The sequence below is a fragment of the Hippichthys cyanospilos genome, chromosome 7 (genome assembly GCF_059441005.1).
Source record: "Hippichthys cyanospilos isolate Australia breed blue-spotted pipefish chromosome 7, RoL_Hcya_1.0, whole genome shotgun sequence".
Classification (NCBI taxonomy): domain Eukaryota; kingdom Metazoa; phylum Chordata; class Actinopteri; order Syngnathiformes; family Syngnathidae; genus Hippichthys; species Hippichthys cyanospilos.
Window position 1 is genome coordinate 11,247,385 of NC_142375.1, and position 27,966 is coordinate 11,275,350.

Below are 27,966 nucleotides of genomic sequence, written 5' to 3' on the forward strand. Positions count from 1 at the left end.
GGGTGTCAAGTGTGATGTGTGATAGAAGAGTTTCAGCTAAAATTAAAGCAAAGATGTACAAGACTGTGTTGTGACCAGTGATGTTGTTTGTCCTGGAGACAGTGTCACTGAGGAGAAGACAAGAATTAGAGGCGGGGGTAGCAGAGATGAACTTGCTGAGGTTTTCTCTGAGAGTGACCAAGTTAAATAGGATAAGGAATGAAGACATCAAAGGGACAATGTATGTTCAAGATTTGGGAGATAAACTCGGAGAAGCCAGATTGAGATGGTTCAGAGGTATCCAGGGGAGCGATGGTGACTATATAGGTAGAAGGATGCTGAGTTTTGAATTGCCTGGCAGGAGGCCTAGAGGAAGACCAAAGAGGAGGTTTAGTGAAAGGACATGAACGTAGTTGGAGTGAGAGAAGAGGAAGCGGCACACAGGTTTAGATGCAGACTGTTGATTCGTTGTGGCAACTCCTGAAGTGAAAAGCCGAAGCCAATTTGCGTTTAATGAGCATTTCTAAATGAAAAATATAGTTAAAAATCCCAACACATCCCTAGCAAATAAAATAAAATAAATAAAAATTCAATGGTATGAAATTATTACGAGGGCTATTAATTTGCGAGGGCGCTCCCAAGAGCCTTCGACTTTTGTCGACAGTCTCCGTCGACGTAACACCGGAATACAGTGCACGCGCAAGCACAGTGCAGTTTGGAGCAGTTGTTATGTGAATCAGCTGGGCCAAACTAGGAAGGAGATTCAATAACAACATCGCGTCTCACTTTTTCGATTTTAAGGTAATGCATTTTCTTAACATCTCTTGATAACACTCGCAGATGATATTGCCCGGCGGGTTAAGACTTGCGATTATCGCTTGCTTTGTGCGTTTCGCGACTTCTTTGCTCTCACCAGCTAATAGTTAGCAACCTTGCTAGCTTGATAAGTTGGCATGCGCTCATGCCACTGTGCTTCTCGTATTGTGAGTCCTCAATTGTTTACTCATGCACCAGGCAACTTTGACAAGGATTGCAATATTCGTTATGTTACGAGGATTCCAAATGAATCCACAAGACCCAATAACAAGAGTAGAAGTGGTGGGCCTGTTTGTATAGCCATCTTGCGTGGTGGGACATTTAAACCCCTGCTCGGTTGTGCACTCACAAGTTAGCAAAACGAGTGGCTGGCTCGTATTTGGATCTTTTATTTATTTTTCTTCAGAGCAATGTGAGTCCCGATGTGTCTGTCAGTAATGATTAATTTTATAATGAAGTAAAAAACCTTATTTTATGACCTAGCGAGCTGGGCTATTTAGCTCAAACCTTGCTAGGAATCAAAACAATTCGTAAGCTAGTCAGTTAGCCAAACAGACAATGATGAGCCGCGTTAGTTACATTTGGTTCGTGGTAAATAATAAAAGTGTAATAACAAGTGTATCGTTGTTATGTGCCGCGATGTTATCTACTAGATATTTAAGAGCATTTAAGGGACTGATGTGTCTATTGACGCGATCTTATGGATGAAGGATAACACGTTATAAGCAGGACAATGGCGAGCAATGTAAACAAAATGTAGCAACAGTTAATCGTATTCAAGGCAGATCCTTCCTTCGTTTCAGTTTAAATATGTGTGACATAAGCACGTTTCAAGCCATTACAGTGTAACGCGCAAATGCACGTACGTTGAAAAAATACAGAAGTTGCAAATGAGCACATCGTGTTTCTTTGTTTGTGGTGGATTTGAGTTCACATGGGAGTGGGTTGCTCGAGTGGGCAGATGGGACAAACCCGAGAGAGTCCTGATTGGCATCGTGATTTGAGGCACCAATCCACTTTATAGGGAGCTCTACCTACACCCAGTGGTGAAAACGCAAATAGCACATGTCTATCTTTTGACCTATTTCTATCTGACATCCGCATCCGAGATGTTTTTAATTAAAAAAAAACACACACACACACACACACACACACACACACACACACACACACACACACACACACACACACACACACACACACACACACACAGCTCTCCTAGTACGACCTATGTGACTAAGATGAAAATTTAGTAATGTAGTTAAGTCTAGGTGTCAATTGCAAACCAGGGGTTTACTTCGAGAAAGGTAATTGTATGCTAATGTAAAATTATGCAATTGAATTTAGTTCAGAAGAATATAATTAAAGAATAATTCAAATAACATATTTTGCATATACACTTAAACCAATGTGTTGACTTTAATAAATGTTTTAAAATATACAGTGTTTATAATTAAAGGCAGTCCGATTGACCCTGAAAGTTTAAAACAAAACAAATGTTCAGTTCGAGACCGGACTAAAAAAATAAAAAGCCATTTTCAGTGTACCTCTCAAGGAAGCCCAATAGCTTATTCATCAAATATTTTATTTCAATGTAGTTACCACCCAAAATAATTTTTCCTTTTGCCAACGGTGGAGATTTTCTCCTAATCTTTGTATTAGTGTCTGTTTACTCTGCTGTTATTATTTAAAACTGACTGGAAAACTTTGTTGTCATATTAAAACAAGCGATATTTACTTTATTACTAATTACTAATAATTAAGTTCTTCAATTTAAAATCTTTTTGGACCTTTTCACCTTAGGAAGCAGTTAAAAATAGATTTTTTTTTCCAGACTCAAATTCTTACCAACATAATTACACTATGCTGTTGTTTTCTTCTTTATCAGACAGTGACAAGACTTAAAAACTTTAAAATTCGAAAGTAAAAACTTTACAATCTTAACATTTCTAAGAGGTTTTACCTGAACTGTTTCGGCGTTATCTTTCACCTTCTTCAGAGTGTCAATTACACAATTACACATTTATCAACTGTACAGCCAGTTTTAAAATCCTTACCAAGGAGTAGATTCAAGATTTTCTTTTGTCATATGCACAGAAAAACACAACAATAAACATAAACCATGAACATTTTACTTCCCTAGTCTCCCTCGACAAAAAAATTAATAAGACAAAACAGTAACAATTATAATGAAAGCTACTGAAAGAACAGATTGCCTAACCAATGTAATTAAGAACACATTCAGGAAAAAACACTTTTTAAAGCAGGACCATTATTTTTATTCAGTTTTATTTATTCTATTTACTGTTTATATTTATTAAAAATGCACCAGTTGCAGCCGTGCTTCCAATTTTATTGTATACCTGCTGTGCAATAACAATCAAGGCATTCTATTCTATTCTATTCTATTCTATTCTATTCTATTCTATTCTATTCTATTCTATTCTATTCTATTCTATGTTCAGAGATGTAAGCATTCAACAATTTAAGGTATTGTACAGTCAATGTAAATATTTTAGCTAACCACTGGACAGTAAAACAAACGTTTAAAAGCAAAAATTTTGTGGGTTTAATCCTTTATACTGACTTCGCACTCAACTTTATTAATATAGCACTTTAAAACAGCCATAGATGAGTTTTGGAACATTTCTCCTTTAACATCTTCATTATATATTTTGTCCTAGGGTCCATCTGATGAGGCGACAGGATGGCGGGAGCAGAGGTGTGCACCCCTGCAAACCCCACCTGCAAGATTATGACATTCAGGCCCACAATGGAGGAATTCAAGGACTTCAACAAGTATTTAGTTTATATGGAGTCTCAGGGTGCACAGCGTGCTGGCTTAGCCAAGGTAGGAAGACTAGCCTGTTTCCTTTCGCTATTCTGGAAAGCAACAGTCTGTCAAGGCTCCACCCCCCCCTTTATTATTATTATTTTTTTATATTTTACAGGTGATTCCTCCTAAAGGCTGGAAACCTCGTCGTACCTATGACGACATAGACGATTTGATGATTGACGCTCCCATTCAACAGATGGTAGCCGGCCAGTCAGGCTTGTTCACACAGTACAACATCCAGAAAAAGCCACTCAGTGTGCAGGAGTTCAGACGACTAGCCAACAGTGACATGTAGGTATACTGACAGTATTATCATCTTTAGTCTTGGCACACATAATGATATTTTTCAATCCTAAAAGACTTTATATCTTTGGAAGACCCCACACATAAAGATAAAAAAAAATAAAAATAAAAAAAATTGGCAAACAGTTTTGGTCGTATTTGTGTGGTGTGCTGAGATAATCTCAAGAAAGCTCCCCACACATATAAAGACCATCTTCTCTGTCTAATCCTCATTATCCGCATTATCATACGTGATCTCACAAACACAAAGATGACCAGGCTCTTCCGGGTTCGGCCGATCATTGCCGAATGTTTCAGAAGAGGACCAGATGTGGCACCATTGTAAGTTGTCAATGTTGGCATGAAAATACATGCTTTGGAAATAAGTTCCTGCTGTCTGGGCAGCAGCCATTTTTTTTTTTTTTAATTAAAAAAAAACTAAAAAAGACACTCAATAGGCCACCTACCACACAAAATCGTTTGCGGTAGCCTCCAGCCCTCCCATGATCTAAACACGGGAAAGCATCGGGAAGGATATTACATTACTTTGTTTTATTTACCATACTTTGCTGATAAGTTTTGTACTTTGAAATAAAAAAAAAAAACCAAACAAAACAAAAAACTACATCATTGTTATAATTACCAGCACTTTCTTGTTTGTCAGAGAATGTTTTTGATTGGCTACATTATGTCAAATCATAATCACAAAGTCAACTCACTTTAGGAGACCTTAGCTGCCCCCATACACATGAAGATTTCTTTTTCGTAAATGTCGTAATTGAACAAGTTCATTATTTAAGATTGTCCACCTGACTAGCTTTGGACCATTAATATTGGGACAAAGTCACTCTTTATATACATCACACATAAGGATAAACAAAAGACAATCTAATGTGATGAAAGATTCTTATGCATTGTCATGGTTAGTTGGGAAGGCACAAAATTGGGACATAACAGTCTGATTGTCTTTATGTGTGTACCCTGCCTAGGCATAGTCATTGGTCCATTGTTCCACAAGATTATACGGAAGCTCAGTTGTTGTCATTTCATCAATCACATAAGCAAATAGATAAGAGCTGCCAACGTTTTATTCTATCATAATTATGTTCTCTTTTCTCCAGGTACTGTACACCTCGTTACCTGAACTATGAAGATCTAGAACGCAAGTACTGGAAGAACCTCACGTTCGTTTCACCCATATATGGCGCAGATGTTGGCGGCAGCCTATATGACGAGGTAGGTTGAATTATTTGGAAAAAGAAATGCAGTAATCCCTGTGATTTTGTGGATTTTCTCTGAAACATATCCCTGGCTATTTGTGTGTGAGTGTTTTTTTTTTTTTTTTTAAGTTCCCCTTTAAAGGGACAATGTGTAACATTTAGACCGTTTTTCATTGAAAAGGAATAATTTAAATTATTACAAATGTAAAAAACTTGCAAATAAAAGTGTTCTTAATGACCAACAGTGTGTTTTAAATATAATCATAGGTCTATTTACCTTTAAATGTTATTCCATGCGGGGTGGCACTCCTCTGGAGTCTGCCATGTCTATTATAGCTACGAACAATAGTAAATGCAGCACTTCCTGCTGTCCGAATGAAATATGTTCTAAATCTTATACATTGTCCCTTTAATGGCCTGTGATCATATGCAGTCAAGTTTTCAGTTTAAGACTTAAGAATCACATTTTATTTATGTATATTTATATTATTTATGTACAGGTAACTGTACAACCACAAGGAAATCCAAAAGGCTCCACTGTAATATTGTAAAACAGAATCAGCACACATTACAAATGAGATCCCATGGCCTAAAGGCGACACTTAACCATCTTAAGTCTTTAACTTCTTTAACTTTGAAAAATCAGTCTGAATGTGTTTAATCTTTTAGGATGTGGAGGAATGGAACATTGGGCACCTTAACTCAATCTTGGACGTCATCGAGGAGGACTGTGGTGTGTCAATCCAAGGAGTCAACACTCCATATCTCTATTTTGGCATGTGGAAAACAACTTTTTCCTGGCACACAGAAGATATGGACCTATACAGCATCAACTACCTTCACTTTGGCGAGCCCAAGTCTTGGTTAGTGTGTGCTTTAAGTACAGTGAGTGAGTGGGCAAATGAAAAGACACTTTGGTACAACAGAATGCCATCTACTTTAAGAATACAACAAATTTTACAACCAAGTGGACACAATTCTAACCTTCCAACAAAGTGTACAGCGCTTCAGTTTCCCAACCACTTACTTGGCCCAGGGGTAGTCACAATGCTCATTTTTTATTATTGATCTTTCAAAGCAATTATTTCTGAACACAGCAAAGGCTTGTTTAATTCTGTCAAGTAAATAAATGTAGGCTATTACATTCAAATGTAGCCACTAATCACAATAAAAAGGCCAATGCCGCTAAGATCAATTAGCTACAATGTTTTAAATAACTATTGATCAGGCTGCTCTTTGCTCAGGCAGAAACATTGGGTCAATGTGTGTCAGAAGGGTTACATAAAGCCTGTAAGAATCTCGACTAGATCCTAAACTCACATTGGACATTTGTTGTTGTGTACTTAAGAAGTTCAAGAAGGCTCGTTCATTATCTGAATGTATCCACTTCATTGTTTGAATTTAGCCTTTCCCTGTTGTTTTTGGTATGAACTTTTATACCATGTTTACTCATCATGCTGTTTAAGGGGGTTTGCTCACCTAATGCAAAATATAACACCTTTGACAATCATTCTTGAATAATGGTGATAATAATGGTAATAATCAAACGTAAGTTATTTATAAAGTTTAGAATCAGCACTGTGCATAAATGTATTTTTAAATGAAGTGAAGCAGATTTTAACAGTGGCACACTTTGAACTAATCCTCAATACCGCATTTATTTCCTTTTTGGGTGAGGCTACCCAAAAATTGGTGGCAAAGGACCTACATTCTCCTGCATTTTCTTAGTTACTTTCCACTAGATAGCAGCCTTGAATTTGTATGGCCCTTTTCTCCTGTTCGCAATACACCCTGGCTATAACAATCAATCAATATTAAGTGTTATTTTGAATGTCTCAAATGATTCTCTATCTGTCTTTCGCCTAATAGGTATGCTATCCCCCCAGAGCATGGGAAGAGACTGGAACGTTTGGCTACTGGTAAATTTTATTTTGGATTCTTCTTTTCGATTAGGTGTCTATCGTCATTAGTTGCAGATTGAATAAAAGTTTCACTATGTTAAAAGAACAACAAAAAAAGCTCTTGTTTGAATTAGTTATTGTTTTGGATTGGAAAGAAATGTATTCTCATTTTAAAAACTACCCCCAAAAGGTAGAACTGCTCTGCGATCCAAATGTCACCTTAATTTGTATGTTTAAAACTGGTTAAGCATTTTTTTTCCAAATAAAAATCCGAATGAAATCAAGTGGTTTAATTTTCTGCATGTTTGTGTGTTATCAGGTTTCTTTCCAAATAGCTTCAAGGGATGTGAAGCATTTCTCCGTCACAAAATGACTCTAATCTCACCCTTTGTGCTAAAGAAGTATGGCATTCCTTTTGATAAGGTGAAAATGACTTTCTGTGCCATTACAATTCATTTTATTGAGGAACTTTAGAAAAAGTATTTTTCTGCTTTTGAAATGAACAGTGCCTATTTTGACAGAGTGCAGAAAATGGCAGCAGCTTATTTTCATTCCTGTGTTCATTATTTATTTTCATTTATCTTTCAAAAGACATAAAACTGTGTTTTTTTTTCCGCACCCCTTTTACCCACTCCCAAACTCAAAACTTTCAGATTACACAGGAGGCTGGAGAATTCATGATCACTTTTCCTTATGGCTATCACGCTGGCTTCAATCATGGTTTCAATTGTGCAGAGTCAACCAACTTTGCAACCATTCGGTGGATAGAGTATGGCAAAAATGCCACACAGGTATCAGACCAGCGGCGATAACTGCTGTGGTTGTAACTATTGATTAACAGTTAATTTTTTCTGCTGGTTTTTTTAATGATTAAAGATTTCACAAAATGACACAGAAACCATGCAAGAAGTAATATCTCCAACTGACTTTTTTTCCCACCTGCAGTGCACTTGCAGTAAGGATATGGTCAAAATATCCATGGAGCCTTTTGTAAAAAGGTTTCAGCCCGACCGCTATGCCAACTGGATGCTGGGCAAAGATTCTGCTCCCATTGACCACACGCTGGCCACCCCTAGTACAACACCTGAGTTGCAAAGCTGGTTGCAGAGGCGCAACAGAACAAAATCCTCCAATAAAAGGTATCGTTCTTATTTTCATTGTTATTTTTTGTTTTGGTGTGATGATATATTTTGATGATCCTTATTTGTGACATGTTTTTTCCCCTGTTTTTCTTTAATATTTTTTTCATTGCTCGTACAGTGGCAGCCACCCTCGAATGCGTTTAAAACGTCTCAGAACCACAGAGGAGCCTGTTGCCCTCAATGACAGTTCTGTGTGCAGCAGCAAGAGAAAAGGCCTGTGTAGTCCTCCTGGGCCCAAAGTGCGACGATCGGTTGAAGAAATGCCCTGTGCATCAGAAAAGGCAGAGGAGGAGGAACATGAAAAAAAGGAGATGGGACAAAGCCAGACCTCACTTCAGCTTTCTGGTAAGACTTTTTCAAGTAGTTATTTATTTATTATATGTATTTATTTTTTCAATTTATTTTGAGCATCACAGTCCTAGGATTTCAAGGTGGTACTATGGTTCTTTTACTTTACGTTGGTGAAGATGTTTGTTGACATAATTGCAGATTAATTTTGTGCAAACTACTATCTACCTACAGGTCGATGCAGGCAGATGTGTGTTGTCAAAGTAAATCGAGTGGAAGGCAACGCTTTGGGTTTCTCTAACATGGATCTCGCAAACGCTCACTCCAGTTCCAGTCCGTCCCCAGCCCCCTCAGCGAAGCATGTCTTGAAGGTGGAGCCTGACACTCATAGTGACCCTCAAGACCCCTCAAGGCCTGAGGGCAATAACAGAACTTCTGAAAGACTCAGAGATTCGTCTGAGCCATCTCAAATGCAGCTGGGAAAGAACACGTCAGATTGTTGTCTTTCGGAACCTCAAGACCTCTTAAATTCTCAGGACTGTTCTAACAAGGAGCCTCCTATGGAGACCAGCACTCTCACCTCTTCTTCCCACACAACAAGCACCTCCATTGAGACAGAGATGGACTTGTGTCCTCTTGATTCTGATGCTGAGACAACAAACCTATTGAGCATAGGACATCCTTCAAGCCCAGAACCAAACAGTAACAGCAACTCGGACAAAGCATCTGAAATTTGTCCCAACACAATTGTTAACTCAGAGCTATCAATCACTTTTGACCAAAAACATATCCACTCACAACGCATTGCAGAAATAGATTATGATACAGAACCTCAACCAGTAGAGGGAGGTAGTTGCACATCATGTGTCCCTCATGCCTCTTCAGCCCAGGACTGTGTGTTACAAAACAGCAGTTGTGAGCAAAGTAATTCCCCCCCTTTGCTCCAAAGGAGCGCAGTGGATATGCCACACCTCACTCCAGAGCCAGCAGATGCATTTGGAATCTCTTCTCTCCCACCTGTACTGACCCAAGAGATGCCCTCCCTTACCCCAGCTGACGATGTGCTACCTGCCACCTCAAAATCTTGCACATACTCCCAGCAAGAGTTTGCACCTGTGCTCCAGAGAGAAATGCCAAGAGTTTCTCAATCTTCTCATGAAATCACACAGGAAGAAGCCGATTCAAGGATTCCCAATGAATCCTCCCATACTGAACAAACCTGTGATTGGCATTCACATTCTTCAGGTAATCTGCAAAGCACAGTGATTCCTAGCTTAGAAACCGATGTGGCTCATCAATCTAGCAGTGGCATTCACAAAACATCCGATTGCATTGATGAAGATGTTCCAATGTCTGAACAACATGCAGAAAAGCATTCGCTGGTTGAAAATACTAGTGAGAATGAGGCCCACTACCAGCTAGCTCAGAGCGTCGCACCCCTATTAGAACAACATTCGAGCGAAGCGGAGTTAGCAACTAGCGATATCTCCAGAAACCAAGATCAAACAGATGTTGCACTGAGTCAAAGCAATGTTGACCCTCTCAAACCTGATACCTCAACCAATGATCTCCCATCTCCTTCTATCCCAAATCACCATTACTCAGAATTAGAAGTCCACTCACATTCACACTGTACATCACAGGGCCCACACTTAGAGCCTAAATATGACTCCAGCTGTCTTTGGAGGAATTTCAATTCCCAGAGCCCTGCTGTGCTGATCCAAAGCCTCCAATCGGAACCTTCCTGTGATTTCACCCATGACCCCATACCATACACTGTGTGGACCGAACCACAGTGCAAAGAGGTCACACATCTGGAGGACCCTGAAGAAGAATTATGTGAGGGACAAGATAGGGACGCGGGACCTCTTACTTGGGCTCAACTTGAGCCCACATCACTACATTCAGTCAATGCTGCTGAGGATGTGGAGTTCTGTGGCGATGAAGGGGCAACTGATGATACCCTCTCACCAAGCAGAGAGCTGGAAAGACGAATGCAGTCCTCTTTATGTGCTGTTTCACCTTTGGTAATAGGAGAAGGTGAGCAGGGTGGGATGTCTGATACGGAGGAAGATGAGACGGATGAGGATGAAGACCAGCAAAGCAGTGACAGCGGGGAGGGCAGCAGTGACTCATCTGTTGAGGAGGAAAGTGATCCAAGTAACTACGAGTGTGATGAATCAGGCTTGGAACCAGGCGAGGTTTGTGCTGTGAGTACTTTTTCAAACTGTCCTCTTTAAGCCCTCTTACACAAAATGTGATTGCTGATTCCCATTCAACTTTCTTTCTCATGCCAGTACCCTGCTTTGTCAGTAAAACGAACCACTAAGAGCTGGCGCCACCCACTCAGGAAACCCACTGCCAGAGCTGTGCCCACTGCGGTCAAACATCAGGCTGCCAGTGATGATGGTCAGTACATACAAACTTCAAGTTCATTGAGAGTTACTGTTGAGGTTTTGCTTTCAAAAGAGACAGAACATGGAAGCCAATTGCTAGTCTCATTCTCTATGTGTGGTTTGTGTTGAATAGCAGGTCGTGCCAAACCAGAAACAGTAATCATTTTACATCTTTAGTTCATTGCATTGAGCCGGAAGACAAGTTGGATTTGACTCCCAAAAATCATTATTCAACATCAACAACATAATAGCGCACACCATTTCCTTTGTTTAGGTAGTGAGGCTATCAAGCAAATTACCTCACTTGTGAACAGACTTTGTCTTAATGCGGTGAACAAGAAATCAAAGTAATGCCAGGTAGCATTTGTGTTGCTTTTTTACAGCCGCTGAACAATTTCCCTGCTCGCGTTTCCCCATTTTTCACGTTTTATGTCTCCCCAAATGATCCCTCTGACGTCAATATGTGCATTAAGCAAAAAAGATTTAGCTCCATGTCACATTGTAATACAATACCCTTGTGATATATACTCCATTTGTTTTCATGGTTTGGATGCCAAAGGGCCTTAGATGATCAACTGTGGATGCACATATGCACACACAATCACATCCTTCATCTCCATGTTAATGGTGAAGGATCAATCATTTAGCCACCATCTTCACTGTTTATCCCTACGTGACATTTTTACCATAAAATTACCACAACTGACAACCCAGTTTTATGATGAGAATGGGAGCTTTTTGTCATTCTTTCTCATACAGGGTCATCATGTCTGTAAAGATTTATCAGCACAAGTGATGGACAAGATATGATTTAGCAAACAAACTGTGTGGTCTTTTTTTTTTTAATCAAAAGTCACTGGTTGAAACTGAATAAATACTCATGCAGTGATCAATGTCTATATGCTCAGACCTAGAGCCCCCCGAAGCAAGCCTTGCTGATGAGGAGGATGGGCCAGAGATTGAAACATGGGCGAGGCCGCTGACACACCTTTGGCAAAACAGGAAAAGCTGCTTCACAGCCGAGAGGGAGTACAATGCTCATGCTGCCACTATGGAGCCATATTGTGCTGTATGCACACTCTTTATGCCCTACTATCAGGTGAGCTGGTGCTGCTCCTAAAATACGTATGTTCTCTTGATACATGTGTTTTTCTGTTATCCTTTGCATTGATTGCAAGATGGTCACTTATGCATGAACTCACATTAAATAGAGCTGTTCTCTGACCTCTAGTCACTTAGCTGATAATGGAGAAATCAATATGCCTAGATCACTTTGTGTCAGACTTAATGGTTTGCCCCCCAAAACCCTACTCAGAGGGGATTTATTCCAAAAAAGTTGGATTCAATAGATTCAATTGATTTGAAACCTTTTTAAATATTTTTTCGATAATGGCTTACGCAGTGATTATCAACCCACAGCTAATTGTAGCCATATAAAACTGTTTTAATACTACTTCAAAGGCCAAAATAAAAAGTTTGCTCATTGACTCAAACATATCAAAAAATTCAGCATGAATTGTCATACCACGTACTCGAGTAAAGTGTTTCTCAATGACTCTGAGGGGTTTATTACCTCATAGACTACCAGGCATTTATTGGAGAAAAGGCAGGTAATAAGTTGTACAAGTGCATTTAAATATACATCTATTATCCAAGCCAGGTGAGCTGGAGTCTATCTCAGCTGTTTCTGGGCAGCAGGCGGGTGTGGATCCTAGCCAATCGGAGAGCACCCAAAGACAACCATTCGCACGCACAGACACACCCAAGGACAATTTAGAATGTCCAAGTTTTCCTACCCTGTATGCTTTTGGAATGTGGGAGGAAACGGGAGTGCCCGGAGAAAACCCACACGGGCACAGGGAGAACATGAATACACATTGGAAGGCCGGAGCTGAAAGGGAACCCTCCCAATATTGGTGTTTGACCAGATTTTTCATATGCTTTGCAACACTTTGATATTTTAGCTAAATGGATAGTGCTTTATGAATTTAATGTTTTATTGTGAATTTTATATTACTTCAATGTTACATTTTTTACCAGTATTATTACATAATTGTATGGATGGATAAAATTGTGAATTATGAATTTTAAAATTGTATAAATGGATAAGGATGAATGGTCTGTCTTGGAATTTTAATGGCAATAGATGTCATCAATGAAATTATAGCTACCTCACTGGGGCACAAACACGGGCCTTAATTAGATCACTTGTCAAGATCATTCATGCCTATCAAATGTGTTTTTTTTGTTGTTGTTGTCATTCTTATGGTGTAGAATGAACGCTATATGATGTTTCCAAATAACAAGCCACAACTGCTTGAATCATATTTTGCATCATCACACCAGTGACGAAAATCACATTGCTGTGAGGTTATAATTGTCTCATTGAAAAATAATTCCCATTATTTGCCACCTGCTAAAATAATATTCTATTGTAATGATTGAGTGGAACTATTGTATTAGCCACTGCTCTGAAAAATGTCACAAAATGATTTAATCTCCTAGGGGGAAGACAAAGCAGAGGATAGTATCCCCAAAACAGCAGAGGACACATCAGAGTCTTTGTCTTCTAAGGAGGGTTATGAGCAATTTTACCGGGGTCCGAAGAAATCCAAGCCCCTGATTCCAGAAATCTGCTTTTCTTTCCGTGAGCAAAACTGCCCCCCAACACCCACCAATCCTCTCCTGCAGGATGATGGCACCTCCCCTCTGCTCTCCTGCCAAGGATGCAGTCTTCAAGTACATGCAAGTATGTATCCTCCTATTCAGCAAAGTAAAGTCACAAGTAGACATAGTTGCTCCAAGTACAGTTGTGATTTCTTTGTGTGTTCGCCACCTACTCCCCACGATACATTGTTATTTGTTTTCTCCATCATGTGCTTCTTAGAGGGTCAGTGGGTTTAAGCTCTGAATCATTTCTTCTCAAAATTCCACCCCCGCTCTGAGGATTAAAAGTATATTATTTCCCTAGTCTACGGAACGAGGGCGCATCCTCTTTCTGCACCTCCCATTCTTGCTGCCCAAAGCTCCAAGTCAGATTCAGAAGCCTTCACAAGCACTGTGGGAGAGTCTCTCTATACCCGAAAACATAGACTGAAGGCACGGTACATTATTCAAATCCTTCATTCACGCACTTTAACTGCCATCCAATTCTTGCACAAATCCACACACATTCTTCCCAAATCTTAAACCGGTCAGCGCACTCACACACACATACCTTTAAGACCCCTAAATGTTCGTCCTCGGCCTCGAATCCCCCTTACCTCAAAAATGACATATCTCATCCTTAAGTCTCTTTCAATCCCTGCCGTGCCACCAGTGTTGATCCCTTCTTGTTTTATCTTACACGGTGTAGGTGTTACTTACAGTATGTTGTGTGCATGTGTGCAGCTAACCACTAACACACTGTGTATTCTACACATGTTAAGTTGCTCCACATGCGGATAGTTGGAGTGTGGGACTACCTACCGTATCATTTGATACTGATGACAAAACCACAAGTTTGGTTCCAAGACCATCGGTAGGAAGGGGTTGAAGCATCTTCCGCTCTCTCATGTTATTTGAGCTCTGTTAAGGAAAGAGAGGTGAGAATACACGTTATTCGTGGTTTGTTGATGGATAGCCAATCAAAAGAACAGAGGCGTACAGTCATAGACAAACATTGTTTATAACAAATAAAAAGCCTCCCCCATAGTTTGAATGTCCAAACCCTCTCTGGTGGTTGAATTTTAAGAAGCTACTTTCTTTGAATTGAATCACTTTTTAAACTTTTTATTCAAAATATTTTTTTCAGCTAAACCACCAACACTTATTTAGTTTCATGACACATTTGTTCTACTATGTCTAACCAAGAACATAGATCAAAAGTAAAGAAAACAACATTCACACTAAGTGGCTGCTTTCATTTTGTTTGTTTTTGCTGTGTCAGTCAGCCATGCCGTATGTGTTACAAAGGCCAAACTGTTGTTGAATGGAAGCATATTGTCCCACATGCTCTTGCGGCGAGGAGTTTTGGGTTTGGAGGGATACATAGGGGTGTATGGTCTTGTCACGCAAATAGCTTTGATATTTAGTCACAAATATATTAGATAATGAACAAGGGTGCCACGTGGTTCAGGGGTTTTTTTCCCCTCCTATTTTTGCTGTTTGCATACATTTGAGGTTTTTCTGTGTCTAGCCACAAAGATTCTGTCACAATCGAACCTCTTTATTTCGTGTTTTACAACACTATCCACTCTGGGACACAAGTTAACTCTCAATTAGTTTTAAACAAATGTGCCTAAAAGAAACAAATGAAATTCTGTGAATCCATTCCTCTCCATAGTGCTGTTCAATATGGACACATTTTTATAATAACCTAAAAAATATATATAAATCTGTGTACAATATTTTTCCATAAAATTACATGGTATGAGTGGCAACATTTTCATATTTTTTCCTCCATTTCTTTATAAAATATGCTTAGAAATGTCGTGTCCAAAAAATTTCATAAGGAATTCAATAGTGATCGTGGCGAAGATAAGATTTAATAATTTAATGCATAGATTTAACTGTGAAAACATTAAAATACTGTGATACAGGTCTTTCAAAGTACAAAACAGTGTTTCTAGTAACTTTCAAGTATGCCTTGCCTACCATTTAACCAGTAATTGTGCTTATAAATGAACCGTTTTAGAGGCTGAGTTTTAACAAGAGAGTTTTACCTGTTCCAAAAGGCCTTGCTGTCTCAGTCTGGCAGGTTCACCCATGAGACATTTGTGAGAAACTATACACAGAAAAAGGAGAAAAGGCATTTTTTTCTATCTTATGCGTGAGGAGAATGGAGAAGGACCGCACAATATATCACTTCTACTTGGCTCTGAAACAGCCTCTCCGCACCCTCTCTTTTTATTCGTTCAAGAGGTCCCTAGGTAAGAAAGTCATTGCTGCCTTGAAGGATTGGGGGAGACATTTGGCTACAATGTAAACAATTGGTTTATTATGATGAGAAATGCAGTTCAGAGTCCATGCTGTTATCTTCTTCGTCAGGAACAGGATGCAGGACTGGTCGGGTCACGAGACCAATGTTGGTCACGGGCCTGTCTCTTCCTTGCAGCTGATTGAGATGCGTCAATTCCTCTTCTTCACAACAAACAGTAACAGAATAACATTCATCCCAATCTACCAACATACTGATCACATTGCATACTAACTAATTGCATCATACATGCATCACAAATATGGGATAACCTATATGCAATTATTCTCAAATCAAATTGTATAGCCCTGAATCACCGAAGTCTTAAAGAGCTTCACAGGTGAAAAGAGGTCATACTGAGACTTCTTTTGCAAAAAAGAAGTCATACAGAGACATTTTTTAGTTCTAGATGCACAACAGCATCCCCTGCTCAAAGCTCCCAGAAGGGGAAGTAAAAACGCAAAAACCCCAATTTGGGGAAAATCAGAAACCATTAGAAGGAACCACAGGTGGGAGGAGCCCCCTTCCAGGCTCAACAGGTTGAAGTGGATGCTGCATGTACCAAATACAGAAAAAGACAGGACAATACAGTCCTAACATGATGAGCTCCGTGTTAGTACAATAGGCAGATAAGAGACCAAAAAAAAGTTGGAAATGTATTGCTTCCACACCAGAAAAAAAAGTTATCTAAATTTTTTCACATGCTAAATTTCTCATTTTAATGTCACAATTTATCAACAAATTAATGAGAAATGTGTTTTTTTTTGTTTTTTTGTTTTTTTACATTCAGCAATACCATCATTCACAGGAAACACAGTCATGTTTTATTCTGTCAATGTCTGGGAATTACTGTAAGTCACGGGCACACACACACTCACTTTCTACCTAACAACTGAAAAGACAGTCTTGAGCATAAGAAGGTGCAAATGTTGACTAAAGAAAAGGGCCATAAGAGAATTACAAAGGCAGATTATCTGGAGTTATTCCTGCGGATGTTTTAAAAGCATTTGTGTGAATTTAGGCATCTGTGAGAGTTACTGTATATTCATTTTTTTGGGGTATGACATTGTTTGTCCTTAACAGCAAATTGAGGGGAGCCTTACGGAAAAGCCCCTGAAATTACATATTAATAGCTGAAAAACCTTTCAGAGGAATATTGACTCTGCAAATATCACATGGTTTGTGTATTTTGGAAATTAGGTTTTAATAATTCCAACTTCGTTTAGGTTGCTATGGTGTTACAGCAGATGATGCCAGCGACCAGTGGTGCTGCGATCGCTGTGTGGAGGGCATCTTCACAGCAGTAAGTGTATTTAACCCTTTTACTACTTATGTTTTTTTCTGTGTTTTAATAGAGATTTCTAAACCCTTTGTCATATTGCTCACCTTTCTTTTCACCAAAATGTTGGAAGTTGTTTACTCTGCGTGATACCTGACAAAGTAAGCCTTAAATCACTGCGACTGCACCTTTCTGATAGGAGCTGAAGAAGCTCCTTAAAACCTTTTTAAAGTGAATCCTTTTCAGTATGAAATGATTTTCCATGAACCAGACTCAGAGCCACACATGAAAGCAGCCTAGTTAAAACCTTCTTTTGCTTTCTCCTTCCTCTTAATGTTTCCTCAGGAATGCTGTTTGTGTAACCTCCGAGGCGGGGCACTGAAGCGAACCCAAAATGACAAGTGAGACGAGCTTTGGTTCAGCGATTAGCTCAGAAAACCCGTCTGTGATTCCCACAGCATGGACACAATAAGTGCTCAGGTGTCTTAATCACTCTGGTGTATTAATTTGTGTGTGTTGTGTGTAGATGGGCCCACATTATGTGTGCAGTGGCACTGCCAGAGGCGAGGTTCAGCAACGAAGCCAAGCGGGGTCCCATTGACATGAGTAGGATCCCCGTGCAGCGCTACAAACTGGTGAGAAGCTCACTTGCATACACAGACCAAGCGCTGGAATTCCCCAGGTCCTTAAGGACAGGCTCGGTCTAATTAATGAAGTGTTCACAGCTCCAATTAACGACGTGAGACGAACATGCCCGCAATCAAAGCGAGATAATTAACCACTGGTGGGTGCGAGCAGAGGTTGAGTTAGTGCAAATGTCCGTAAGTGTGTGTGTGCGTGTGTGTGTTTGCTTAATGAGAGAGCCGCAGTGTGTCTCAGCAGACTTGACATGTTGCCACCATAGTTAGCCCTGTGCTCCAGGCGGCATGATAGCTCAACACAGAGAAAAGTAGCGGTGAGGTCCTTCCTCAGTTCAAATAGATAACCAAGGTGAACCCTGCCTACCCATTTTAGATTAGATTAGAGTCTCAAAAGAAAGTATTATCAAATATAAAGATTGGTTTAAGGTTTTAAAGACAATTGTATATCAAAAAAGAAACAAAAAGAAGGGTAGGCTGCACTTTTGTTCACATAAAAACACATGCGTTAATTTAGTGCGCAACATATAATTGGCTCACATAAGGTAACAATCAATTAGGCCTGTTCTGCGCACAAGTAGAGTGTATTACTGTACATGACAGTTCTTTCGTTTTTGGGTAAAAGACCTGAAAATATAGCATTGCTCACAAATTAGGACTGTTTTTATTCTGTAAATATACTAACACATTTTCTTGATCAGACCTTTTTTTGAAGGAAATTAGCAAATTAACCATTTTCTGATCTTTCTAGGAAATGTGTGCCCAAAACACCATTCACAGTACAAGAAACTAGTATCACTAATGCAGACACAGAGAACAGTAACAACGCAACAACATAATTCATGCGAGAAGAAAAAAAATCTTCTTAATTTCCTCTAATACTGTACAGTACAGCGGTTAGACCGTGATACAATGAAAACAGCAACAACAACAAAGGAACTCTAATGTTAGAGCCAATACTTGTGTAAAGACAAACTCGTTGGTGGTCTTGCATCACCCTGGGCAATGACAGCTAATAAGTGACTAAGCCGGCTTTTTCTGTAATTATCTGAATTTGCAAAACAGCATTGGCACCATGGGTACACTTTGGAAATGCTAGTGTCCTGTTTTTACCACAAATGCCACTAGAAGCTTGTGTAACATCAGCACAAAGGTCTTCTTTTAAAGCCCTGTCACCGCATATCCACAATTTCTCTAAATTTAATGAAACGATGTTAAACCTTTGTTCAGTTTGTCCATTCTAAATCCTCCATAAGCCATGTGTTTTGAGGCCAGCACTGGACCCGTTGCCCCTGTAGCGCCCCACCACATTCATAATTTACTGTAACACAACACACACTAACAGGAGCGCACTCGCACACATCCATAATTTACTGTGGGAATGTTCTTAACGCATGGCTCAACACAACCACCCGAATACACCCCAGAGATGGCACAGGGATTGCGCAAAGTGGGTTAGGCTCCTATGTGAATGCTCAAACAAAAGACAATGTTAATGTTCTCACACCACTTTGAGGTCTCATGCACATTGTTTTCCAACAATAACTTCACACCGATACGCATCTACACGTAGACAAATCAGGCCTGTGACAGACACGTCATTGCTTTTCTGCCAATCGCGATCTTGTCATGCTGGCTTCAATAGGTAGACAAGACGTTCTGGCCAGCACTTCAGCACATCAGCACACAGCCGTCCATAATGGAGGAGGTGTGGGAAAAGGCCTCGGGAAATGTAGGCCAAGTTAGTCATCAAGCAAGCACGCAGCGGACATCCTTCTGTTCAGAAATAGATGCGCAAAGCAAAGGAGACCACATTTATTAGAAAAACACATAAAGGTGAACTTTTTACTTAAAGAATTCACATAATCTTTTGGGCAACCTTTACAAAAAGGAGAGATTACTTTAAATGGACACACTTGAGATTGGTTAATGTAAATCAGCAATTCAATCAGGATTTCTTTTGTGCAACTTAATATTATTTCGCTTGTCCACTAACAGTTCCATCACTTCAAACTTTATTTTGTGCTTGCCGTGCTCTCCAAATATTCTAAGATTGAATCATCTGAGTAACTTTAGCATAAACACCTCTTTTAAACATAGCGGTCATCACCACTTTTATCTAAATTGTTAACAGTGCATGTACAATTGTTGGAGTGAACACACACTTTAGCATCTTAGGAACTTTTGGGGGTAAAAAAGTCAGAATTGATTTATTGCTTTTAAGTTATAGTGTAAGCTATTTAAACATTGGCCCTGCAGTTGATTCAGGTTGTTGTTGTAGTGATGGTGTGACCCTGTAACAAATGAATCCTTTTATCCATGCAATTATTTAGTGCTGTTTGCAAGGAAGCTGGAGACTCTCTCAGCTGACTTTGAGCATAAGGTGGGGTTTGAGCCAATTGCAGAGGAGATGCTGACATTAGGGCCCAACAATGCAGATACTTTTTATGGCAAATTCTGATAATTTTCTCAATTGGGGGGGGTAATGAATGCTCACTTTGGAGAAAAAAAAGAGGCAAAAATCAGCTCAGCTATTACCTAGACCCTACGCACAGGCTTCCACTCTCATATTCAATTAATGTTTTTGAAATGTGGTAGGGAGCTGTTGTACTGAAAGGAGGCCCTCGTGTTTCAATGTCCTTACTACTGGCTTGCAGAACATACATACTCGTCACATAGCCACACAAATTTGATAAAGTGATGTGATGCATCATTACAGAAGCCACATTTACATATCTGCGAGCCAGCTAATTCCCATTTGGCTTATCAACTCCACTGACTTCATCGTAACCTATATAGGGTAGCTTTAATGGCTATTTATATAAGGGTTTCTTAGAAATGAATTAACAAGTAAATAACATTGCTAGACATGTCAAACTGCACCTCGAAACACAGCAACTACAGCTTAACGTGTGGTTGGTTGTGAAGGAAATATACTGAGAAGGGATGCATGCTAACCGAGGCAGCCATCTGGGCTATAATGGCAGAATGTCGTCATTTTTTCCCCCTTAGTGGGAGGGCAGATGACATGAGGATAGGGGAAACTACCATTGTGACAGATTTGAACTTGATGGACTGTTTAAAAATGACCAATATGCGCAAGTGTGCTTGTGCACGTATGCACGGTAGTAGTGGTTGTGTGCATAAACACTGCTCTGCCGGATGGTTGTGGTAAGCTCAGATGATGTCATCTGATTGCTCTTATTTGGGGCTTTCCTTCAATTGTAACGCTGGAACAAGACATTTGTGTGGACACCATTGACGTTTGACTCCTCTCATCCATTTGTTTATGTACACTGTGGTTTGAAAATGACGTTAGTAAGTCAAGGCACGACCACAAGCTGACTCACTTTATTGTCTTTTGATTTGTTTTTTCTTTTACTCATTCTCAAGCACTCTCAAATGAAATGCATTGGGCATTTGGCCCAATCCAAAAACCACACTATTGATGATGCTTAGGTGCAGCACAAGGACACAATGACAGAGTTCAAGATAACACTGAGAAGATGCTTTGCTTTAGTGTTTTTGTAAATCACAAACATTCTTTTGCCGAAACCACTGTCCAATTAATCAATTAAATGTAACCTCTTACAGAGGTTGTAGACCAACAGGAGATTTAAAAAAAATATATAAATTTTGCCGTTTTGCAGCCTGCATCATTGCTACTTCTGCAATCAAGAATGTCATTTATTCATTCACTACCAGCTCAGTAAAAATGAATCTGACTGAATTAAGTTAAAAATTCTCAGGTGCCCTTAGATGAGCACATTACTGTAAGTTTAATACTGAGGTAGGAATTTTCTAATTGGCTGGCCTAATGCTTTCTTTTCAAGACAGAATGAGCTAGTCTGTGTCTGTCTGGTGTTAAAAGCATGCTGTGATGTGTGTGTGTTCACAGAAGTGCATCTATTGTCGAAAGCGCTGCGCGGGGAAGCGGCAGGCAGGTGCGTGCATCCAGTGCTCATGTGGCCGGTGTCCCACATCTTTTCATGTGACCTGTGGCCATGCCGCCGGGGTCGTCATGGAGCCTGACGATTGGCCTTATGTGGTGTCAATCACCTGCCATAGACACCAGTCGCGGAGCTCCTCGGCTGTAAGTTAAAGAACAGCTGTTTCCTGACCCTTATTTAGTTCGGGTGTAGCAACGCAAGCCTAATACAGTGGTCTGATGAGCTTGCATTAACATAAATGGACTAAAGTATTAGAACACTTGTCCATTTGTCCTTTGTCCACAGTAGTCAGATGTGCTACATTAGCATTAAATAGATTAAAGTATTGGGACACTCATCCATTTAAAGAGAATAAAAAGTAAGAACATTCGGAATTGGTCAGCTTTAAAGTTCGGAAGAATATTTACAATGATGCAGTCATTTTGTTTTCTCGCACCTTTTTGGTTTCCGAAAATGTGAATGAAACCAGTATTGACTGCTTGAATGCAAATGAGTTGCAGAGTAGCCGATGTACATAACTTTTCAAGATACTATAATTGTCAAGTTTATTCACTATTTGTTTCTTTCTGCTTTCTTTTTTGTCTTTGTTTTTTTTAAATAGAAACAGCGGGCGTCCCAAGCGTCCATCTCACTGGGCCAAACGGTGATCTCCAAGCACAAAAACCTGCGCTACTACAGCTCCAAGGTCACACAGATCACCTCCCAGATGTTCTATGAGGTCATGTTTGATGATGGCTCCTTTTCCAATGATACCTACCCTGAGGACATAGTGGTAAGAATGTGTTTAATTAAGTCCACAGTGGAAGGATTGCCTTCTCATACTAGAAAGTACATCAGATAATATCCATCAATCCATCCATTTTCTTAGCCGCTTATCCTCACTCCACACAAGAATGCCAGAGCAGAAAGTGAACCCGGGACCTCAGAACTATGATTACTACATAAATGAAGTAGTGGGACAATTGCCAAAATATATCAAGTCACATTTAGCTTGTTTAGGGCATGTAACCAGGGGCTAACCCAAAATTGCTTTCTACACATACAGGGGAACTTCTGAGTTTGAATCTTATTTTGGATGCAGGTTGATGCCCAATTTGTTCATAATTAGGGAATGGTCAAATACAATAAATCTGTTCCAGGGTAAAGCAGTCACTGATATAAAGCCATATTGTAACTCTGAGAACAATTTCTCAAAAAACTTGTGAACATTCTCAGTTAAATAAATGTAAAAATACAATTAACGCCGTTAACGCATTCACTGCCAGCCATTTTCTGACCTAAACTTTTTATTTTTAAACGTTTTAAATTAGCACAAGTGTCTGCTCACCATGCTTCTCTTCACCAACACGCTCAGTTTGTTCTCTTTGCTGATGTGTTGGTGTTGATGCATGTCAAGTTAGGTGCAATTAAAGCATCAGCACATAAACTGAGAAACTGAATTGTACATGAACATAGACAAAATTTGTCATTAAATTGGAACTGCACTATGAATCCAACCTTTAAGATTCTGAGGCCTCAGACAGTCATGGTTGGAACTCTCTTACGCCATCTAAGACAGTATTTCACTGATGAGCCATTTTCAGTCAAACATAAAGTGAAAACTATTCCTGCAAATTATAGCGTGTATTTGTGGAGACCGACTCTCTTGCTTTTATATTTTTAGAGCAGAGATTGTGTCAACTTGGGCCCTCCTGATGTCGGAGAAGTCGTTCAAGTGAAATGGCCTGACGGACTCTTCTACAGTGCCAAATATTTGGGATCCAACGTGTCCTACATGTGCCAGGTATGATGCAAACAAGTGACCCACTAACACACTTACCTTCCCTTACTTTCCCTGCAAATGCGAAACTTGTGTCTCGAATGGAGTCGAGGGAGTGGCCGCGAAGTAGTTGAACTCCCTCGACACCGGAGCCATCGTGACTCCGCCGACATGTTCAGGTCCGTGTGAGAGAATAGCTGGTGGGAGAGCAAAGACAGCAGACATCACAGCTAGAAATGAAAGCGCTAAAGCCGCGGCGCTAGTGAGCGCTGATTGCGGAGAGAGCCGAGGATGAGAAGGATGTGACGACGTGCATTATTCAAACTTGCTGAAATATTAACCAGGCTCCGAGTCATGCGGCCCCCCACTTAAAGCTTTATTTAGTCCAGCTGGGCGTCAAATGTTAGTTATGCACTAATGCATCCGTGACGCACTCGCTCGCATAAGTTGAGATTCGTTTAAAGAAGTTAGTTTAAGGACATCTTTTCCATGCCATGTAGTTTCTCATTTTTCTTTATTGCCTCTCACTTATTCATCACTGAGACCACTGCTTTTATCTGTGTGTGTGTGTGTGTGTGTGTGTGTGTGTGTGCGTGTGTGTGTGTGTGTGTGTGTGTGTGTGTGTGTGTGTGTGTGTGTGTGTGTGTGTGTGTGTGTGTGCATGCGCGCGTGTCAGGTGGAGTTCGAGGATGGTTCTCAGGTGCTGGCAAAAAGGGACGACGTGTATACCTTAAACGAAGACCTGCCTAAAAAGGTGAAGCGTCGACTTGTAAGTATATTTCTACTGTGGGACTATGGACTCAGAATGCTGTCATTAGAAGTCGTTATTGGGGGTAAACTTCTTAAAGAGGCCTTTTTCTGAAAAGTCAACTATTTGGAACTTAACCACGTTCCAATGTTGATTTTTCACCCTAAACACTCCCAAAGTATTATTTTACTATATTGATGCATTTCTAAGCATTCCTTGCTTATTCTGGACTCTCACACTGGCCCCACCCGTGCAAATGGATGGATGCATGTTTTGGGATGTGGTCTCTGTAAAAGAGCCGTTATATTTCCTGGTTAGAAATATTGGTTCCATAAAACTCATGTAAAATAAGAAATTCAATTCCCGATGTGCCAAATATCATTTATAGGCACATACTACACCGTGAAAATTATTTAAATATCATGTTGCGGCACCTTGAAGTAACAATTGAGACTAGAGCTGAAAAATTAATCAATTCAAATCAACACTGCTATGTAGTTGACTGCAGTGTTCAAAGCAGTAATTTAAAGGGAAAAAACACCTGTGCTTCATTTTTGTTGGTCAGTAGTTTTTTTTTTCTACCAACATACTGATCACATAACAAACATACTAAGTGATTGCATAACAAACATACTAAGTGATTGCATAATAAATATGGGATAACCCATATACAATTATTCTAACAGTCACATCGAGAGGAGGCTCCCACTGCATGCTGCAAATTGCCCGTTAAGGTAGATGATGCGGAAGGGCTCGGAAAAAAACAAAAAACCCAAACACAACGGTTTTGTCAGATTTAGACTGTTAAAATCACCATGACTTTCGATATATTTCGCGATATATTTTCCATCACGGTTATCGACCCGTGCCTAGTTGAGATGTTTCAGATGCACCCAAAAAAATATTTGTGTCAAAGTGTATATGTGCAAGGATTTTTCTCCTTTTGTCCAAAATAATTTGGTGTCACTCCAATGACCTTTCAAACAGTGATTACTAAAGTACGGAATAAGGTAGAATCTTTTTTTTTTTTTTCCTAGCTAAAGAATGGAATCCAACCTTTCATATGGTACCACCAATGTCTACAAAATCTTACAATAAAATATTCTGTCGGCTTTGAAAGATGCGTCAAACTGCTCAAAATGGGCTGGTACTCTAGGGGGTTGCTTTTTCAGATAATGCTTAGGACTAAAAGAGTTAAGAAGTGCTTGGGGTCCTCATGTTTACATATCATTGTTTCGCGAAATACGAACAATTGAAGTGGCAAAGATTTGTTTGAGTTCTAGTCATCAGGTTAGGCACAAAATTATTTTTATGACACACTTGTTTGGTTGAATTTTGTGAAGTCGTCATTATCTTTAAGTGTTTAGAAGTTAACCCTCCTAATATAAGTAAACTATTTTTCATATAGGGCTATTGCTATCAAATGTTTTTAGTCATTCCATCCAATAATCGAGACTTATTTTTGAAGTTGACTTATTTGACTCGGTCGTCTTTTTCTCAGCCCTACTTTCATATTAGTTGCATTTGCCATTATTGTAGCGTAAGCCAAACATAAAAAAAACATTTTTGTGTATAATAAATCTGGGTGTTTATTCAAATGCAGGCTAATGTCTTGTTTGCTTTTGCTTCAAATCAAAATCACAATATCGCATAACACAATCCGATTATTTCTGGATTTTATTTTCTTTGGACTTACAATACAGTTTGTGTTCCTAATACAACCCTTGTTTCAAAACAAGGACTACTATGAATACGGGTTTTGCTTCGTGTCATCCCATAGCTCCGCCACCGGTCGTCATAGTAACAACAGCCGGCATACGATTGTTGATGAGGCAAGATAAGAGCTCGCTTGCATGAGACAGCCATGTTAAGACACCTAGTGCCCGTTCATAAAAATGAATCGTATGTTTCATTTATGTTATTCCCATTGGGAAAATGGTTTCTCGCAGTTGAGGAATGTGTTTGACCTCAGAGGTTCCACTGTATTTTTTTTTCTTTTTTTGTCTGAAGACATGACAGGTTAATTAAAGCGTCCCTTCCTTATCTTCCACTGCCAGTCCACAGCCTCCAGCATGCGTTTCCAGGACGCCTTCTTCACCACGCAAGGGGAGAGGAAACGTCAGCGAACTCCCAATTCTCGCTTCCAGAAGGACTTCGTGGCCCTGCCAGACCTCCGCGCCACTGCCAAAAGCACATGGGAGCATCATAAAGGGAAAGAGAAGTGATGGAGGTCTGACAGAGACACAGGAATGCACTAAGGTCGCAGTCATTGCATAGGTGTGCGCGTGTGCTTGAGATTCTATATTTTTGGACTGTTAAATATTTCCCACATTTCCCTCTGATCAACGAAGGGGAACAGAAAGCGTTTTAAATGCATTTGTAAATTCTACATCGACGATTGTTGGAGGAGCATTGTGACGAGAGGATGTCACTTTTTTGTGCTTTCACATCCGTCAGGGAGAAAAAAAGCAAACTGTGACTTTACATTTGTCAAAAGTTTTTCTTTTTACATTAGAAATGTAAAGTGATTTTGCTAAACAGCTTGCCCATGGTAGGTCTAATATTTCTGGATTTTGATTTTGAGCATTTCTGCACCTTGCTCGTAGTATTTTCTTTGTCACCGTCTCCCTCCCGCATGTTGAACACTGTCGCTTAGCTGCACCACCATGGCTTCCTCTCTCCTCATTCTAGTCACTTAATGTTTCAGTTCCAATTTAATCTTGACAAAAATACATGCACATTGAGAATATGAATTAGGAAAATGGTGACTGTTTTCATCAGACAGGAAGCAATGCCTGTGTGCGCCCGATTAAACGTGAAATGCTACTCTGTTGAATGAAACTCTGTTGAAATTATTTAAATTTGTATTTATTTTTGTGCTTGCTATAGTTGAATTATTGCTAACTGCTGTAAGGAAAGCAAAATAAAATGTTTTTTTAATTGCCAAAGAATATGCCTTTAATTTTTTTTTTTTAACTTGGACTGGACCATACAGCAAATTCACCCTTAAAAGTGTACCATAACAAGATTGAATTATCTAAAGCCACACATTAAGCAACAATATGACTCGGTAGATATGCAAATCAGGCTACCACAGTAATTTGCTTTCACTGATTGTATGCTGCTGCAGTGACGGACACACATAGCTGCACAAAGTTACTGAATAGCAGGCTAATCACAATGCGTCCACTTTTTTAATGCTGACATTCCTCAAGATAATCTTACTGGTGCCATAACAGAGGATCGGCATTTGTCCACCTCTTTTACACAGAAGCCAGTGAAGCAGAACACTGCCTTGCACATTTGCAGAGAAAATACGAATGTGCTGAGAAAAAAAAATAGGAACGTTATTGGGTCACTTGGGCATCACAATTGCCACAGAAGACTCTTTAAGCATTCATTATTGCCACCAGCAATATCAACGGTCACAATATTTACTTTTGTTGCATAGATAGACACCTAAAATCTTGAAAAGCTGACTTGTGTTAGAATCCGAAATGCTGCAGGATTCTAGAAGCATCTCTGAGTAGGTTGAGAATGATTCTTCTAGTACATACTATGTTTTTGTGACATTTTTGATTGGTGGTGTGGTGTGGGATTTCTCACGAAAAAAGACATCTCAATTAAGGTTGGGAAACTGTTCTAGATAAAGACTGAGTAGTCAAGGCAGCAGTGAGCCGTCAAAGAACTTATGTTAAAGCTTAGGGGAATCACAATGGAGATAGTTGTCAGGAATCCCGTATTCAATTATCAGCTCTACGAAGTCTGATAATAA

The 27,966-nt window shown here is 39.7% G+C and overlaps 1 protein-coding gene across 3 annotated transcripts; it reads left to right on the forward strand.

Moving 5' to 3' along the window:
* Positions 1–682: 682 nt before the first annotated feature.
* Positions 683–27,142, forward strand: kdm4c (lysine (K)-specific demethylase 4C). Of its 3 annotated transcripts, none has more exons than XM_088419478.1 (22): positions 683–780; positions 3,480–3,646; positions 3,747–3,922; positions 5,035–5,149; positions 5,803–5,996; positions 7,003–7,052; positions 7,354–7,457; positions 7,688–7,825; positions 7,980–8,173; positions 8,295–8,521; positions 8,699–10,674; positions 10,762–10,873; positions 11,769–11,959; positions 13,366–13,609; positions 17,044–17,120; positions 17,442–17,497; positions 17,623–17,731; positions 21,633–21,827; positions 22,286–22,456; positions 23,348–23,467; positions 24,120–24,212; positions 26,249–27,142. In XM_088419478.1, exons 2-22 carry the CDS (start codon positions 3,503–3,505, stop codon positions 26,414–26,416), a joined length of 4,854 nt encoding a protein of 1,617 aa, XP_088275604.1. In that variant the 5' UTR covers positions 683–780; positions 3,480–3,502; the 3' UTR covers positions 26,417–27,142. The 3 variants fall into 3 exon arrangements, with proteins under 3 accessions (XP_088275604.1, XP_088275607.1, XP_088275606.1); XM_088419481.1 differs by having other exon boundaries at positions 24,120–24,197; XM_088419480.1 differs by having other exon boundaries at positions 8,699–10,665.
* Positions 27,143–27,966: the final 824 nt, after the last annotated feature.

Bases quoted from the DNA above. Each gene is read 5' to 3' on its own strand.
- kdm4c (XM_088419478.1), top strand. From the start codon at position 3,503: ATGGCGGGAGCAGAGGTGTGCACCCCTGCAAACCCCACCTGCAAGATT. The intron at 8,174-8,294 runs GTATCGTTCTTA...TTGCTCGTACAG, and splicing joins ACAAAATCCTCCAATAAAAG to TGGCAGCCACCCTCGAATGC. The intron at 11,960-13,365 runs GTGAGCTGGTGC...TTAATCTCCTAG, and splicing joins TCTTTATGCCCTACTATCAG to GGGGAAGACAAAGCAGAGGA.